This window comes from Cryptomeria japonica, chromosome 1 (genome assembly GCF_030272615.1).
Source record: "Cryptomeria japonica chromosome 1, Sugi_1.0, whole genome shotgun sequence".
Classification (NCBI taxonomy): Eukaryota; Viridiplantae; Streptophyta; class Pinopsida; order Cupressales; family Cupressaceae; genus Cryptomeria; species Cryptomeria japonica.
In genome coordinates this window covers 49,369,584-49,388,921 of record NC_081405.1, presented here as the reverse complement: position 1 = coordinate 49,388,921, position 19,338 = coordinate 49,369,584, and the positions used below count along the sequence as shown (strand labels likewise).

At 34.3% G+C, this 19,338-nt stretch overlaps 1 protein-coding gene across 2 annotated transcripts in view; it reads left to right on the top strand.

The window, feature by feature from the left end:
* Nucleotides 1–7,775, top strand: part of LOC131060253 (homogentisate solanesyltransferase, chloroplastic) — an 86,883-nt gene extending 79,108 nt beyond the window's left edge. For both annotated transcript variants that reach the window (XM_057993426.2, XM_057993427.2), the window contains exon 10: nucleotides 7,563–7,775. In XM_057993426.2, the coding sequence (XP_057849409.1) occupies nucleotides 7,563–7,762 (200 nt within the window). In that variant the 3' untranslated portion in view covers nucleotides 7,763–7,775. The remainder of the gene's footprint in view (nucleotides 1–7,562) is intronic.
* The last annotated feature ends 11,563 nt before the right edge of the window (nucleotides 7,776–19,338 follow it).

Here is a 19,338-nt window from a genome sequence, read left to right as displayed (position 1 = left end):
GGGAAGGGAAGGTGGTGTAAGAAAGAGGGGTAATTATAAGATCACCATCTAAGTAGGCCACCCCAAGTGGATGTCCATGTGTGCTTGCCAATGGGGCCAAGAGGGCAACGATTCGCTCTTGGGTTTAGATAGGTGGATCACAAGGCCTCCTATTATGATCTCCTCTCCCTACTCCACGATGATTCATTGTTAACCATAAGGGGAGAGGTATGGATAGGGAAAGCAGATACAAGCACCCCATTAGGTAGACCACCTCGAGTGGATGTCCAATGTGCCTGCCACGAGGTCAAGAGGGTGAGTATCCGTTCTTGGTCTTAGTGTGGAGATGGCTCCAGGCGGACCTATCATGCTTCCTCCTCCAAACCCTAATGTTTGAATAATAGGGTATAATATGGATATTGTCTATTTATTGATTTAAGATTAACCCTAATAATTGAAAAGTATATATGTATATATCCTTGGTCATGGTTGTAGGATTTAAATCAAGTCTCATCATGTTAAAGGGATATTTTACTTGGTAAAGATATAACCCTAACCCTAACTGATCTCTTGCACTATTGCATTTGTGATTCTAGTGCAAATTCTATGGTAAATCCGGGAGGGGACATTGCAAAGTATCATATAAAGAGCAGTGATTTATGAGGAGAGCAAGAAATTTGAATAGAAGAGATTTATGATGTTTAAGGAAGCGATGAAATAAGATAGATTCATTTATATTAATGATCGTGGACCTTTCCTTTACAGTCTCCTGCATTATGAAAAATGAAATAAAATATCATTGGCTGATGCTCCTTTGCATATGACTTTTATATTAATAATGGTTAAGTTGACAAAGTTAATGAGTAGCTGAAATGAGAAAATGTGAAGGGATTGATGTAAATTAACGAGCAGCAATTAAACATATGTTAAGAGCAGCAAAGCAACGATGAAGATTAATAAGGACAGCAATTAGGATGGCCGGCCTCGTGCTAATGGTAGCGTTGATTTTTATGAATACTTTTTTTTATATGATGGCCAACCCGCTATTGGAAAATAAATATTATAATCAAAAGGCCGACTTTTAGTGAAGGATCACCTCCCTTGAAAGAGGTCTATATTAAAGATGAGGAGTTGTAAAAGCAAGCAATGAGAATCAATTTGATTTAAAGCAGATCTACAGCAGACCTAGAGTAGAAAAATTATGAAAACAGTATTTCAGATATAAGACAAAATTATGAGTAGAACTATTAAGCATTTTTTAGCAGATTTATGAAGTCAACTTAGAGCATATGGTAGACTTGAGCAGACATATGAGTAAGAGAATGAGAGACTTATGAGCAGATTCATGGAAGATTTCAAGGCAGAATTATGAAGAGTTTCTGAGTGCATTAGAGAAGAGTTTCTGAGTGCATTAGAGAAGAGTTTTGATTAGATTTGTGAAGAGATCTTAATCAGATTTGGGAAGAGTTTTTAGCATACTTGTGAAGAGGTTCAAAACAGAAGAGGTTGGTGCCTACCATAAGTAGGGATTGGTGTCTCTTGCTGTGTTGGTGCCCAGTTGTGGGCATTGGTGTCTCCAGTGGGTTGGTGCCTACAAATCATATAATTAATAATAGTGGTTTGGTATCTCCTATAGGTTGGTGCCTATGAAAATTGTAAGAGAGATTTATGTATAAGCAATATTTTGCCATTGTTTTCTCCCAAGGGTTTCCAAGTAAATCGTGTGTTCCTCCTGTGTTGCATATTTGCTAGATCTTGTGTGGTTGCCATTGTTGTGGTTGTTTAAGTTTTTTAAAAGTAAAATATTGTATTATAGTGTGCTCATCACTTTGCCTGCCCTCCACTCTCTCGTTGATTGATTTGGGGGGTAAACATGGCTGTCAAAGTCACTAAAATTTAAGTCCAACAACATGGTCAGCCACCACATACCAACACCATCCTTTTGTTTTCTCAATTTAGAGTACAAGGCGATTAAACACATCAACGTTGGATAAGAGTTATGGTTCTCTAGATTGATTAAAATCCCTACAACTACATCTTTGCATCGTGAAGCTATATATAGAGACTAAACGATGTAAGTAAACATATATTAAATAGACCAAAACACAAACAAAAACACTATAGTAAATTTATTGAAGAGTCGTACAAAACCATGAGCTCCAACTTTGATTAGGCTTGTAATACAAAGCTTGCAAATTTGATAGAAGCTATTCAATCTACCTCAATGCACATAGCAAGACATCCCAATAGACATTCAAAAGCACAATACATGTAGTAAATTTCATTGAGTTAATAATCAATTCTAAATAACAATAACATTAAGTGAATAGTAATTTCAACAATATGCAAGCATGAGAATACCTTCAGAAATCTAAGTGAATTTTTTTTATTTAAATTGCTTTATAGAGCTATTGCATGAGAAAAACAAAAAAGTTAACTATTACTTATATATTAAGTATAACTGCTTGCATGAAATGCATTTTTTATTACAAAGTTCTATACTAATAAAACTAAAACCATGCAACCTCGAATTATGTTGTAAATTAAATTTATTACAAACCAGGACTTAACAATCACATCTTTTGCATGGCGAAATCTAAAAATAGATGATCCAAAAATCAGACTACAAGCTATAAATAGCCGATGCTAAAAATAAAAAATCCCTGAATGTGCTCTTTTCTTTGAAGAGTGACAGCTTGGTTCACTCTACAAATAGACTTTTGAATAAGTGGCTTTGGATGACTTGGTGATTTTTCAACTTATTTTCTTTTGGTAGGCATGCACTTATGCTTTCTATGTGTACCAATCATATTAACGAGGCTCGCCCTGACTCACTGACTCAGTGAGTCCAAGGCGAGCCAGGCTGGCCGAGTCTGGGTGACTTGGCCTCAGACTTGATCAAGTCTTTCTCAAATTCGTTGAGTTTGGATACTTAGTCTGGGCCTAAGACTTGGCCATTTTAATTTAAGAAAAAAATAAAACTCACAAAATTTCAATGCTTTTGTTGGTTTATGACATGTCCATCTAGGAGTTAAAAAAAAATTATGAAAATGGTGTGCACCATGAAGGTTTGTGTGGTTTTGAAGTCTTCATTTGGGCTTGGTGGCAGGGTCTCTACTCCTCAACCCCACCCTATATTGCGACAGGGAACATGCCAAGGGCATTGCTTCTTGACCCCTGCAAGGGGTGATACCCTCAACCTTGTTTTGTTGTTGCCCCCAAACCCCCATCAAACTATAAGTATAAGCAAGTAATAGGCCAATGATGAATCATGATCATAAAAATCAGCCACAATCAGGGATATTCTTGTTTCATATATTGGACAACTTGTTTAGTATACAAATTACAAGGACCGCCATAGGCAAAGTTGGCATGCTACAGTCCTTGTACTGCTGATTACAAGTTAAGTAATAGCTGGCAAGAAATGCCATTTTCTGATTTTCATAATGCAAAATGTATCAATCATGTCTTGCATAGACAACTCATAGAAGAATTCCATCTATTAGTATCCTAGCTAAAGTCAAAATAGAACATAATAACAATTTATCTTCTTAACCACTCCTCTTTGTTAATGAGCTTGTCAACAAAACATACAAATGTTGAAGGCTTAAAACAAAATTACTAATTAATTCCTCACTTGAATAGACAGACCGATCATTGAGACACAAGCAAATATCATGGCTACATCATCATCCAGGTCCCATCTTAGACACCAGCGCATGACTTGTCGTGATGAGTAATGCAACGTTCTTGAGTCATAGTCTTATAATTTTAGTTTTGATGCCATGAATTTCATATTCCATGAGTTTTGTACAGATTTGACAATATTTATACATCTAAGTCTGTTATTTCCTTAAGCTACAATTTGCATTTATACTTACGTGATCAATGTATACTTGTGTATGCGATCAAATTAGCTTCTATTTGATGATTTAATTGTGCCTTAAAGGTTTATTTATTAAAGAGTACATGAAACAAATTTTAGATCCTTAAAAATGTTTGAATTTCTTGGATTTTTCAATTTGCTGAGTCTTTGTTGAGTTTTTGCCAAGTTTGGATGCCGAGTCCGAGTCTGAGTCAAAAATCAGTTTGTTGAGTCTGCGCAGAGTACAAGTCTCGCAACAATGGTACCAATACACCAAAACAAGTTTTGAACTTGTACTTCTAATTTCTTTTGTAAAGGGGTGCATTTCACCACCATATGACAATTTAATTTTTAAAATTTAAAAATTCCCTTTATTTAGGTGCACACTTGTGCTCTTGATGTGCACTGTATGTTGTTAATTTGTAATCTCTAATTTCTTCTTTAATTAAGTGTGCACTTTTGCTTTCATACGCCTGTGACAATAGAGTTTTAAACTTTCATGTGAACTAAAATAGTTTCTTTGTTGAGGTGTGCACTTGCACCCCAATACATTCTTGATAATTGGATTTGAAAGATCCTTTTGGTTAGGTGCATACCATGACTCCTCATGCTCACCTTTACAATATTTTTGAATCTTTGCATTTAAAATTTGAATTTTCTTTTAAGAGGTTTGCCCTGCCCTAAGCACACCTATGCATTGTGCATTTGAACTTGGCCTCTTTTATGAGGTGCACCCTTGAGCTCTAGTTTTTGACAGACTTCTCTTTTGAGAACTTTTCTTCAACATCATGAGTAATTCAAAACTCTCAATTCCACAATCCTGTAAATATTAAAAGAAGATAAAAGACGACAAGATGCAAAAAATTAAACAAGACCTGAAACACTTCGCAGTCAAGACCACTTAGGATATTAATGACTTTGGCTTGAAACTCGTGTGATACAAAGGTTCTTCTGTAGGTTTTGTATGGGCACAAAAATCGAGAAGTAGAACTTGCATATGATGTTCTTTAAAAGTCTTGAACAAAATGACATTGAGGATGATAATTAATAGTGAAAAGGGATAAATATGGTGTGAAAATGAAGCATGACACAAGGATTGACGTGAAGAAACCTAAATTAGGTGAAATCCCCTCAGGCTGCTATCTCCCATTGTTAAATACAGGGCTGACTTCCTCTTTGATTCGTTAAAGGCTAAGTTACCGATTCGGGTATGGATTCGCGGATTGGGCAATTTTTTTTTCCTTGGGTACTAGTAAGTCACCGCATTCGCTGAACTTGATGTATCAAGTTCGAAATTTGACAAATTTCAATAAAATGTTAAAAATTCGTTCTAATTCGGTGGAAAATTCGTATGGAACAAAACTAGGGCCGTCAATAGTCAAATGTATGAGGGGGGCAGGTTTTATCCACAGACGATCTTGGGTCCTTCTCGCCGCCTCCACAGTGGGCGGAGGATTCTCCATCAGCGCATGCAGACTGCAACAATTTTCTGAAGCCGTGAGCACCGAGCAATTAGACTCCCGTTTTTTGAATGCCCGCTTGCGAGAGAATCGGCGTCGTGAACAATGCCTACAGGGTCTGACGAACGAAAAACGCCTTCCAATTTATTATTGATGAACGAAAAATTAACCATAATACCACTTGATCATTTTTCGTATGAAATAGAAATTGATGAACGAAAAACTGCAAGCTTAAAATATATTTATTATTTAATACATAATATTAACATATTTATTATTTATATATTAATAAATTAAAAAGTTAAAATTTTACGTATATTTATATTATAATGTTTTTTAAATTTATTATAATGTATTAAAAATTCATAATATTGTTTTATTTGTAATAATTTTAATTTAATATGTGAAAGTAATTTATGTTAATTTTTAATTTAATATAATATTATTTTTTCTGAATAAATAATAAATTTGATCATTTTATTTCAAATATATTTAAAATGTTAAATTATATTGATAATTTAATGAATTTATTATTTATATATTTAAAAAATTCAAATTTATTAAGTTGATATCAAAACACATAACAGCAAAACTTACTAGTCTTAGACCTTCCAACTGTACTAACACTCATTCAAAACCCATAGACTACTATGAAATGCCTTGTTACAGTTTAATAAACCTGGAGGGTATCCCCTTCTACAAGTTACTAAGGGATTGTTATAGCCTGTCCAATTACAAATGAATCATGAAGAACTCCAACATCTCGAGAAGCTCCAAAGTTCAAAAGTAACTGACACCTTATTCTTGGTCGCTACCTATGCTTTTCCAACAGTTTGCGGTTTTAAACTATTGGGAAGTTCCCCACGAGTATTTAGATCATCCAAGTTGCTCCCCTTCAACTGGTTTGCCTCCATATTCTCTTCTAAGCTGAGAATTGCCCTATCCCTTTTGAGACAACTCTTGGACTTGTGTTCAATGCGTTAGGAAGGGTTTAGAAAATGACTAATGATATTGTTACACTTTAAAGCAACATGTTGACACATCAACTTGAGGAGCAAAGTGGTGTTCACTTGAAAGGAACAGACTCACCACTTGAATGGGATAGATGTATTCCTGCGAGGGATTGTTTGTGTTGGGCTCCAATGAGGGACACTATTTTTGGTACAGCCTATGCTCTAAAGACATACTTGAAATATAAATTGTTACACACGAGATATTAGAAGCCCCAAAGAATAATTTGCCTCGAGCAATTTTAATAAAATCATGAGAGTAGAGCCATCATCCAAACTAAATATCAGAGATATCACTTCATTTAGATGCTTATACCGTGATTATCAAAACTAGTTTTGAGGACAAGAAACCAGAACTTAAACACGAGCTTATTTAATGAATTATTTTCTACAATATTCATTTTTACAAAGCATGAAAAGATGGATGTATATGTGCTGAAAAATGAATGTCAGTTCCAACTATCAATATTTGTTGTTCAGTGTTTCTGTTCCCGTCTGAAAAAAAGCTTACCTGGAAGGAAGTAGGTCATTTTGGGTTTTTTTGAAGTAACGACTTTGAAAAGAAAGAAAGAAAATAAGTCATCATCATAAGAACAGAATCCGACAAACAGGGAGATGTTAACAGGCTCTAATAAATAGAAACTACCATCTCCAGTTTTCATGCCCTGGAGAATTGCATGAAACATAATTACTCCACAATAATTAGGGTGTAGATATTTTTTTGTTAGGGAAACTTGCAGCAAATTGCTAGAGGAAAATGGAAATGGTTCACGATATCGGGTAATGTGTTTTTGGGTCTACAGATGGTTTATAGTAATATGAGACTATCCCCCACTCTATGTAGGAGGCACTTAACTGTGCTACAAATGAAGTGTACAAATTCTACAGTTCGTCTCTTTCAAGAATACAAATTTTTCACAACTAGATCAACTCAACATACAGACCAACTAATAAGAAAGTATGAAACCTAGTGGTTCTGTCTGAAACAAAACAAACTTATAGAGAAATGCAATAGATAGAAGTTAATGGCAAACAAAAACACAAAGGCTTCATGTAAAAGGCTTCACAGGATTATTATTTGCACCCTTGCAATTTCTGAGGCAACTGTAACAACAAATTTCTACCCCATATTTGAGCACTAAATTTATATTCTTTTTTCTGTAAGAGATTCATTTATATAATTGTTTTACAATTAAAAAAAATATTTTATCATGTTAACTTATCATTTAAATATATTTTTGTTTGCAGGAAGCTATTGCAAAATATTATCGATTCATTTGGAATCTTTTCTATACAGAGTACATTTTGTTTCCATTTATTTAGTTGATATTTTATTTAATTTATATATATTGAGGGGTAAGTTTCAACAACATGTAACACACTTTTTATGTGATATATATTATTGTGTTTTTAAAATGTTAGTAAATTTTTTCAATGGTAAAATTTAATTTTTTATTTTTATTTTTTAAAGTTGGTGGATTTCTGGTGTAGTCATGTATTTTACTTATCATTATCATTTAAATATATAATTTTAAAATAAATTTTTATTTAATAAATATTTTATAATCTTAATTTTATTTATATAATAATAATTTTAATAACATAATAAAATATCATATTCAACATATAAAAAATTAAAGATTTTTATAAATCATAAAATTGTGAGATGGAGTTGAAAATATTTCTATCAATTTATTTATATATAGAAAATTAAGTGGTCATCAATTTTTAATATTAATATTTTATTAAAATTTATAAAATCATTTAGTAATATCGTTTTAATGTATTGAACTTTTTAATGAAATTTTTACAATGGTCACCTTTAAAACTCTATGCAATTGAAAAACATTTAATCAAAATTTCAGAGTTGTGAATGCCAATTTTCATTCTCTGACAAATATTGACATAAAAATTCAATCCAAAGAAGAAAATAACCCTAATTTGATATATGGTGATTTTTCTAGAAGGAACAATCATCCAATGCAAGTAATTTGAAAACTAGTTTATTTTTAATACAAGTCATGGTGATTCATAAGTTCTTTGATGGATAATATTTTCATTGTAGAATGATAAGTTACATTGAAACAATTGACGTTATAGTTTAATTAGGAATTTAAAAAGGCATTGCATAGTGATAAGTATTTATTTTTGATATTTTGTATTTTCAATTGTAGATGGAGATATTCTAAGTGTATAGTGTTTGTCAAAACTATATAATTATATAGATTTATATTCTAAAATTTTGTACAGTTAATTTTTAATGCGTTTATAACTTATACATATTACAAAGTACTTGACATGTGGCTAAAAGTGTCGCCTCAAAGTGGGATGCCCTTTTCTTATGTGGGGATAAAATAATAAATAAATACAACAAACGATTAAATACAAAGCATTGTGATGGAAGGTTGAGATACCTTTCCCAACATTTTCCAATTGTAGAACAACTTATGAGCAAATGAGAACTTCCAACAATTTGTAGATTATTAGAGGTTGAGAGACTCATAGACTCATCGCACCATTTTAACTTCTTTAGAACATAGGCTTTGCCTACTTATCTACAACATTAACCAAAGTGTCAACCTTTCCTAGTATCAGTCTTTCATCCTCAATCATGTGAAACAAAATGATACTAAACATCTATATGTTTGTTTGTGCGTGAAAAGTTGGTGTTCTTTTCCACATTGGTGGCACTTAAAACTATTGCATCTAATCTAAATTACTCACCAACTTTGCCTAATATCTAAGCACAATCTTTGAAGCCAAATTGCCTTTTTGCATGCATGAGGAGCTATTCTATACTCTACATTTGTAGTGGATAAAATGATCTTAATATTTTACTTATTCATCCAACTAATTACACCACCAAATAGGTTAAATGTGTAACTACTAGTAGATCTTCTATTGTCCATATCTCATGCCCAATTTGAGTCAACAAACCCCTAGATCTTCAAGTGTCGCAAGTACTCAATATCTCTACAAGTACCACCAATCTTTCTTTACTACAAGTGATCACCGTGATGCTACAAGTCACTTTGGTAGTAAATATAATACTATCTAGTACCCACAAGTACTTGAAGTCTCTCTTCATTGCTCATAAGTGCTATTTGCTCCCAAGTCCTGGAGAAATCATTAATGGGAGAAACATAAAACAATGATGTTTTTTTCAATTAAGGAACATCTATAGGATTAAAGACATCATTATGAATAGGAGCTGAAATCCTATGAGATTTGTATGAGCTTTAGTAAAATTTAATATAACTTTGTTTACCAAAGTCACTAGGACAACCAATTGACCACTCTACAAGATTTTTGTCAAGGTCCTAAGTTTCCTTTCACTTATGTGGCCCATGTGGTCATGCTGCAACATAGTCTTCATAGTGGTAGCTTCCTCTCTAAGGTGAGAACATGTTTAGAAATCCACATCACATTTCCCCTTCTTATAAGTCCATTTGTTACAAGTGCCTTTGTTAAAAGTGTAGGTGCTATTGGTGCCTTCATTGTAAGTACCAATCATGTGTGTAGATATTGCATGTACCAAAATGCAAGCTCAAATATTCCATGTCCTATTGAATTATTACACTAAATGTAAATATTAGCATCACGGTGAAAAGGATTTCCAGTTTGAACTCCCTTTGCTAGCTCCATAACCTTACCAATTGTGTTATATTCAACATTGTTAAGACTACCTACACGTCTTCACCATTCATCTTGATAATAGATAACAAGTTTTGTGCCAAACCTAGAATGTGTAGGATTCTTGAAATACCTTTGATCCTCCCATCAAAGAATTAATCTCGACTTGGCTACGCCCAACAATATTTAAAAAAGAGTTGACACCAAGGTAGACCATTCCACCATTAAACTTCTCATAATTAGAAAACCATTCCATATGGGGAGTCAATTTGAAAGAGGCATTGGAGTTCATCCATGTATACTCACATGCATGTGTTGCAAGGGCTATGCCATGCATTTCTTCAATTTTGAGAATCTCTAGAATCTAAACAATCATTTAACTCATTTTGTTCTTTCTTTATCTGATTTCGTTCCTTTTTGACGTGGCTTTTATTATCACAGTTCAAAAATTTTACCTTGGATTTACCTAGAGATTTAGGTCTTTCCGAAGACTTAGATCTATTATTATTTTTTTCTTGTCTTTTTGCTTTGATTGTCCATGAATAACCAATGCTTCCTTGGCAAATTTAGAAGCTTTTTTCCTCATCTCCTTTAAGAGAAGAGAATCCAATGCTCCATAAATAACAAACTTTGAAGTACTACTTCCAAAGATCATCACCAAATTGTCCAATAAGTTTGACAGAATATATAACAAGACCATGCATTGCTCTATTTCCATCTTCACACTAATAGATTGAAATTGGCTTACAATGGTGTTAAATGCATTTAGGTACTCAACAATTGAGTCCCCATCACCTATCTTCAAAAATTGATTACTAAAGATTTAATTTGGTACTAAGTCCCCATCGCCCATCTTCAAAGTATACAATTTCCATAAAAAAAAATTCATTTACCAAGGATATAGTTTGGTACAAATTTTCTAATTTTTTCCATAGGATTTTAGCAATGGGTTCTTCCACAACATTCAAGAACACTAAGTTTGCCAAAAAGAGCTAATTAAGACTTTTGGATTTCCAATCTAACACATCCTAATCTTCATCCTTCATACATGTAGGTTTACTTATGAAGATTAGTAACTATAGAGTTTTGTCTATCAATAGAACCTCCATCTTGTGCTTCCATATCTTGATTTGTACCATTAAATTGATCCACATCCAACTATGATGTACTTATCATTTTTGCTAGAAACAAATAATGTACACAACTCTTGGGAAAACCAATATTAATTAAGAAAACCCTTTTCCTACCATTAGAAAACATAGTTGAATAGGCTTTGATACTCAATGAAAACATAGTTGATTAGGCTCTAATATTGATTGCGGAAACACTTCCAACATTAATCGATGAGGAGAGAAATGTGTTCAAAATGCAATCTAGTAGTTTTAAAGAAAAATATACACAATATTACATGAAACATCATTTATCTTGGGAAAGTCCATTTAGAAAAAAATAAAAAAATAAAAAAAAACCTCTAAATCTGAAATTTTACTTCTAATATGTTTACAATATAGCCTTGCACAACATCATATTACATATCCACCTTGGGTATCAATACATAGAAGATATAAATAGGAAAATCACAAATGACAAACAATGAACCATGAAGAATACCCCTCCATAAATATGGCATGCAAATCTCGATGAAGAATTCTATTGCCCAACTTTTGTGATGATTCAACATTCTATTTTTTGAAGGTTCTCTTAAATTGTCATAATTCATCATAGCCAACTAACCAAGTGGAACACTTCATTTTTGTTCTATTATCCCCTTTCAAATATGCTTTATGATATGTGATAACATGCATCATATAGTTGGTCAACATTTGACTTTACTAAACTCTATAATCATGCTCTTATGTGTGTTATAAGTAACCCCACCTTATAATATCATAATAAATGTATATGCTCTTACAACTTCTTCTGAAACGATTAAAAATATCCAACATGTGGCCAAAAGTGCACCTCAAAGTGGGACATCATTTTTCCCATGTAGATATTATAATTATAAATACAATAAATAATTAATTACAACACATTGAGATGCAAGGTCAAGGTGCCATTATCAACATGATAAAGTTGACAATTGCTTAAAATGTCCATTGCTAAAAATGGTGTATTGTGCATGGGTAAAAGTACAAACATGTGTCACATTTTAGGCTAACTAGATATTGTTCGACTGAACATCTTTTGATCATACACTGTCCAATTGATGAGGTTATGATTGAAACTACGTGGGCTACACGTGGCTCCCTTGTGGTAGCATTGTTTCAGTTGAAACCACTTTGGTCAAACAATCTCCATCCAAAAGGTATTTGATCAAACCTTTGGAAAAATAAATATTGGCTAAAAAGGGACCCTCTCTAATGAATATTTTTGACTAAAGGACTCGCTCAACATTTACCTCCTGTCACCCTCTTTTCTTCAATGTAATCCCGTGGCCTTGTATTTATCCTGCAACTAGGTATGGGTTCTTGCCACTTTGTTTTTATTTGATTTATTTGCCATGATGAGTTTTTAATGTAGGGTTTTAAAAATATGTTGACTTCCCTCATTCCAAAATCCTTTCTCGTCGTTGTAAAGTGGAAAATTGGATCCCAGTGACTCCCCACCTAAGAGAGAGAAATGAAGCCACTAGGATGATTTTCACTTGGAAGGAACTTTACATTCAAAAGAGGGGCTTGAATCCACTAGATCTAAATCCTAGGGAAACAAGGATGTGAATTCCAAGTGGATTGCAAGGGTTGAAGTGTGATTTGCCCTCTTTTGTAAATAAGAAAGTTGACTTGTTGAATATGCGGTAAAGAGAGAGAAAATGAGTGAAATGAGGAGCTACCAGTTTGGAATCGTGTTGTAACTTCGGATCTGAGCTAATTAGGTTGATATGGATCTACCCTACAAATTTGGATAAAAGTCGTTGGGACCATGGTGAGAATGTACATGGTTTGTCTCTGCAAATAAAGCCCGAACCTGCAATTATAGTTGCGCACCTGCAACTTACACACACAAAAGAGAGGGAGAATGGTTGTGGATAGGGGTTTGCCTTAGTCAAACCCCGGTTGAGGAATCAACCTTGAAAGAAAGTAATTGCAAATGCTTGAATGTAAACAATGGAAATGTATACCTTGTAGATCTGCAACTTGATGATGATTTCTTTTGTTCTTGAATGTAACCACAAATGTTGTGTGAAATGGAATGTAACATGACAAAACCCTAACATACACACATGCTTGTTGTAATGTTTCTCCAATGGATGAATGAAGAAGACTTGAATGCTTGAATGCTTGATGATGACCTTGAAATCTTGTATCTTCTCCTTATGCCTCTTTTACCCCTATCATCTGTCCTTGAATGAGGGAATTGAATTCCTTTTTATACATGCCTCAAGGATTAATTTTCAACCATCGAAGGCTGACAAAGAGGAACTGCAAACCCCGAAGACAATTTATGCATGGGAGATCGGGCATACCTGACATAGAGCCACCCTAAGGGGTGGGGACAAGGGCACCACACCCCCGTCCTACCCTATTTTGGGGTCTGGACAGGGTCTAGAGCAGCTACATGTCTTGAAGGAGAAAGGGTGAAGGGATGAAAATGCAGAAATAGGTCTCAGTTAGGAAGGAAGATATCGTCGTCAAGGTGAGGACCTCAAATGTGGTTAATTGCAGGGTCGCAAGTTTATCACACTACACTCGTCTTTGTTATGCATTTCTTCCAAATCATCCATCCATCCTCACCTCTCCCCTTAATCATGCTTTAACTTTTACTTCTTACATGCTACCTTGTCTTGCTAATAGACATCTCTTCCCACTCATTGCCTTGTCTCCATAACTCCTCATTCTTCTATCTCAAAGGGGATTTCACTATCCTAGGTCTCATATAGAAGATATCTTCTTTCTACTTTCCAAACAGGGCTCTTCATTCAATAATTTTCTTAAAATTTTCCATGCTTTTGCTTTGAAACCCTAATTTGATTTTGTCTTTTTGATTCAAGTTGTGATTGAGGTTAGGTTATGGTGATGATCTCAATTGAGATTAGATTTGTTTCATTTTTCGAATTTCCATAGATACTTTTCATTTTTTATTGATGTATTATTTTACATTCCATGATCTATATGATCTTAGTTACTAATCATTGTCTGTTCCTAGATTTGATATTTGTTGTCTTGTAAATTCACTTAACACCTTTAGTAAGATAGCAGAAAATGTATTCCTAGGAGCTACTATTATATGCCTCATTTAACATGTTTGGGATATGTTCTACATTGAAGAGAATAAATAATGGTCTCATGCTACATGCCAACTCCAACATGTTGTAACACTTCAATTGAAGGAAATTTTATATGCAATGCATTGATCCTATCGGTACACAATTCTTATAATGGGCCTACCTACATCTATATGCCTTGGAAATATGCAAGTATGATGATGAACTGAGCTTACACTGGTGGAGAAGCTCTAATATCTTGTTGGAGGATACCTTTAGGAATATTAATAAAGACAAAGCATGTGGTTTTTATTGTTTCAAACCATGCATGCTTAATTCTTATGATCTAAAGTTTCATAAACAACCCCTTTCCATAATATAATACCTCTTTGATATACAAAATAACAAAAATATTATATTCATCTTTCTAACAATAATTTTAGCATATCAATTGTTGATTTTGTATGCAAATAGAAAACTAATGTTTTTATCTTGTAACAAAAAAGGAAATTCTTCTATCATTTGTAACACAATTATTAGTAATTTTCTTTTGATTTCAAATGCACAATACATATACCTCTTTCTCAACATTTTTGCAAGGATTTTTAATGCTAGGAATTACCTTTATTCTCTTATTTCAAACACCATAAGAAAATATCTCTAAGGCAGTTTGTTGTTGTTCAAATTTGGGTTTTGGATTCCTTTCATAGGCACCATTATTTTCATTGTGTTTTCACACATCATATGTGCCTTAGTTTTTAATTGTAATCATTGAACCTTTTACAATTTTTATTTATAATATTGTCATTTTTATCTCAAATGAACTTACTATTTATGATAGAACAATACAATACTTCGAGTCACTTGATGATGTTGGGATGACTTATCTTCAAAATCTTCTTATTTGTGATGTCCTTCTTAGAGGGATTCTAAATTTGTTTTCCTTTATATTCTATATTTTTCCTTCATTGATCCTTGATGACAATACTACATTGTAATAATTTTGCTTCATTTCAATGCATTTTGAATTTGCAGAGTCGAGCACCTCTAGAAAGAGTAGAGCTTTATGAAAGTTGTAAGGGCTCTTTGGACAAGATTCTCACAACAACTTCTAGGCTCTATTAGTTGCAACTATCTTGTTGGGAATTAATCTCAACTACTAACATTTATTCCTCCTATATTTACTTTCTTCTCCTACCCTTTTCTATCTTCCAAATCTCCTTCATACATGTGACACATCTCTTCTGTAGCTCAAATTTCTTCCTTAGACATGTGCGCATCTCATTCTCTAGATTCTACTCCCTTTTCTCCCACTAATTATTTCTCTTTCCCTACTATTTTTACCACACAAGTTGGAATATATTATGAGTCATCTCAAGTTATTCTTCTACTCACATTATTTTAAATTTTTCTCCTCGATGCCTTATCCCTTTATTCATCTTGTTGTCTCTTGATTATGAAAAATTATCTCATTTCTTTATTCACAATGAGATAACACCCTTACCTACTTCACATCCCAAACCAAGTGAGCCATGGTTTCCTTCTTCCTTTAACTTCTCACCTCCCATGTCCTTTTATAACCATCATCCTACACCTCGTCGACCTTCTTTACCGTGAATAAAACTTAAAGGATTCACCTTGTCTGTGGGTGTCATTACATATCCCATGGTGAGATTTGACAACAACTATAAAAGTATTCAAATTTATGTTCAAAATTGGAATGTTAATGATTTTATCTTTCTTTAATTTCTTAGACAATATTCAATGCTATTAATGTGTGCTCTCTTAGTTATTTCTACTCATGAATGAAAACTTCTTTGGTTGCAGGTGGTTGTAGATAATATTTATTGATTTTGATATAATCTTCAACATGCTTCATGACACATATATAGGCATTGCTTTGTGAGATCGAGGCATGCCTTGACCGGACATGTCTCATGACATGTCCGATCAAGACATGTCTTGATCAAGGGTGGTGCCTCTTCGTGAAGCAAACCGATAACTATCAGTTAATGTCAAAGCCGATTCATAACAAATGCCAATCGGTTTGTGATTAAATGCGGTTTGCTTATCATGGTATCCGATAATAAATCGGTTAGATTCTAATGTAATTTAATCATTAATCGATCACCAATCTGTTTATACTTAATGCTATTTTGTGGTAATCGGTGGTAAATGTAACCCAATTATGAATCAGCATAAGAGAAAAAATATGTTAAGGTGATAACTATTGTAGTTAATCATATGACAACTATAATAGATATGCAGAACCGATTACAATCACAACATATCAATGAAATCACTGCATAGCAAATACAATCATATCTTGATGCTTATAAATATGATTATGATGTCTACCATTAGTATGTAGATTTATCGATAGGATAGATGATTGAATGAGAGACTTCATTTATCTCTCATTCAATCATTTATCTTACCGAAGCTACATTGTTTTAACACTCCCTCTTAGCTAGGGAAGATAAATAATCATCTAATTATATAACATCACATTTCTCATAATAAAATGTATTACATGACTTCGTAATACAAAAGATCAAGTCACATATGCTCGTGACATGATGTATCACATAACACGTGATACATAAATATATCACATCATCTCGTGATATAGAGATATCACATAGAACGTGATATCAGCATCGCATAACACGCGATACCTTGGAAAAAATAATTTGAGAATATTAAATTCTCTTATATCCAGGTTATGGTATGTGCACTGACATTATGTCATATAATGTCTACCATAACATATCATGGCACATCCATGAGTCAAGATGATATCAAGTTAGCATGATATCAACATTACAAGATCGCCGCCTTGTAATGTTCAGTACAAGTGTTCATTATCTAAAAAGTCATCACTTCTTAGAAATGGACACAAGGGGAGGAGCCCATAAAGTCATAACATGACAAAAATAAGTTTACACATTAAACATCTTATATATTAGTATAGATTATAAAGAAAATTACAATTCAATCATACCAAGTCCTTTCCTGAAGTGTTCAACTTTTACTCTGGATAGAGGCTTGGTCAGTATGTCTGTCGTCTAGTCTCCTATACTGATATATTGCAACTGAATCGCATTCCTATCCACCATGTCTCTCACATAGTGGTAACTCTATGTGTTTGGATCTATCTGTAACGTCCTAAAATTGCGACACTTGCAATTTCGACTGCATTTGGGTCTTCATGATGGCGATGCAACACCGAACCTGAATGGAGACCCCGAAACTTGCTCATGACATCAAAAACTGCATTTTTCAGCACCCTGGCCTGATCCTCCTTGCACCTTGCTATCCCTGGAGGTGGGACCATGGCGCCCAACGCCCTGGTCCCTGGCCCTATTTTGGGCCTGGTCTCTTTTGGGGCCTCGAATCTTTATGTTTGCAATTTGGAAAATAATCTTTCCTGGTCGGCCTAAGGTCGGAAAAATCAGTCTATCAACCCTAATTGGCAAGTATATAAACTACATTTCCTCTCCCATTTTGGTAAGATGGAAAAAAGGCGGAAGCGATACTCAAACATTCAAGCATTCAAGCATTCAAGCATTCCTTCAAGCAATTGATCATTCTAAGTCTCCATTCAAGGCTAAGTGTTGCATTCAAGACAAGGATTCAACCATTGAAGAGGAGATCACATATCACATACAACATACAACATACAACAACATCTACACCTTCACATGTAAGAATACAAACATTCTTACAACAAGGTACTAGTACTTGTTTTACATTACAATCATTTACATTTACAACATTTCTCATTTCTTGGTTAATTCCAAAACCGGGGTTTGACCTAAGGGCAAACCCCTAATCCCTAACCCCCCAATCGTCTTCGCTTTTCTGTGTGTAGGTTGCAGGTACGCGACTGTAATTGAAGATCTAGAATCCTTGTGCAGAGACGAACAGATCCTCCTTCGTTTCGCGGATTTTTCGGAGGACCGTGTGCACGCCGGGCGCCATCGTCCCGTCAATTTTCGCTCAAATTTGCAGGACAGTGCCGTCTCGACATTTTACTGCTAATTCCAGGTCCGCAGCTTCATCCTATATCCCTATCTCAGTTTATAAGTGAATCTTTCTCACTTTTCATGCATTCCTAGCTTAATCATTCTATCTACATTCTTTACAAAAGAGGGTAGCCTTGCTGTCATAACCCTTGAAACTCATTTAGAATCCAATCTTGCATTGTGTGGGATTGGATCTTGTGGGTTTCAACCCCTCTTTTGAATGTAAAGTCTCCCCTAAGTGAAAACCGTCAATCCTAAGTGACCTCCTTCCCCTCTCCTCGGAGTGGTGGGGGGAACACTTAGGGTTCGCTCGCGATTTTCCGCTTTACACTATCGTGAAATACAAGGTTCACGAAGAGTTTTATACAACTCTGGTTATCACAATGAATTATTGTAGGCTTCAGTAGCTCATCGAATAATCCCACAAGTAGTTTTCTAAGCCATACAGCTTCTCGTGCTACCAGGGAAGCTACAATATATTCGACCTCTGTAGAACTCTGAGCTACTAAAGACTGTTTCCTGCTAATCCAAGATATCATGGCTGAACCCAAATTGAAGCAGCATCCTGAGGTGCTTTTCTTATCAGTCACACTTCCAGCCCAATCTGAATCAGTGAACCCATGAAGATCCAAATCAACTTTCTCATACTTGAGTCCATAGTTAAGAGTACTTTGAAGATATCTCATAATATGTTTCACAACCATAAGATGTATCTCCCTAGGTTCACACATGAACTGGCTCAAGGCATTTACTGGATAACAGATATCAGGTCTAGTATTGACCAAGTACATTAACGATCCAATCATCTGTATGTAGAGAGTGGGATCTACCAATGGGGAATCTGCTGCTGCCTCCTTCAATTTGTGAAGATTAGTTTCCATAGGAGAAAACATGGTTCTGCAGTTCATCATACCAAATCTCTTCAATATGTCTAAGGTGTATTTTCCTTGATTAAGCACAATATTGTCAGAGTTTTGCCAAACTTCCAATCCAAGAAAGTAATGTAGAAGGCCTAAATCCTTCATATCAAATTCCTTTTCAAGGTCTTTCTTACATTGTCCAATAAGGTGACCTTCCCCTGTAATCAGAAGATCATCAACATATAAGATCAATATCAGCATATCACCTTTGATCCTTTTGAAGTATAGATTTGGATTTG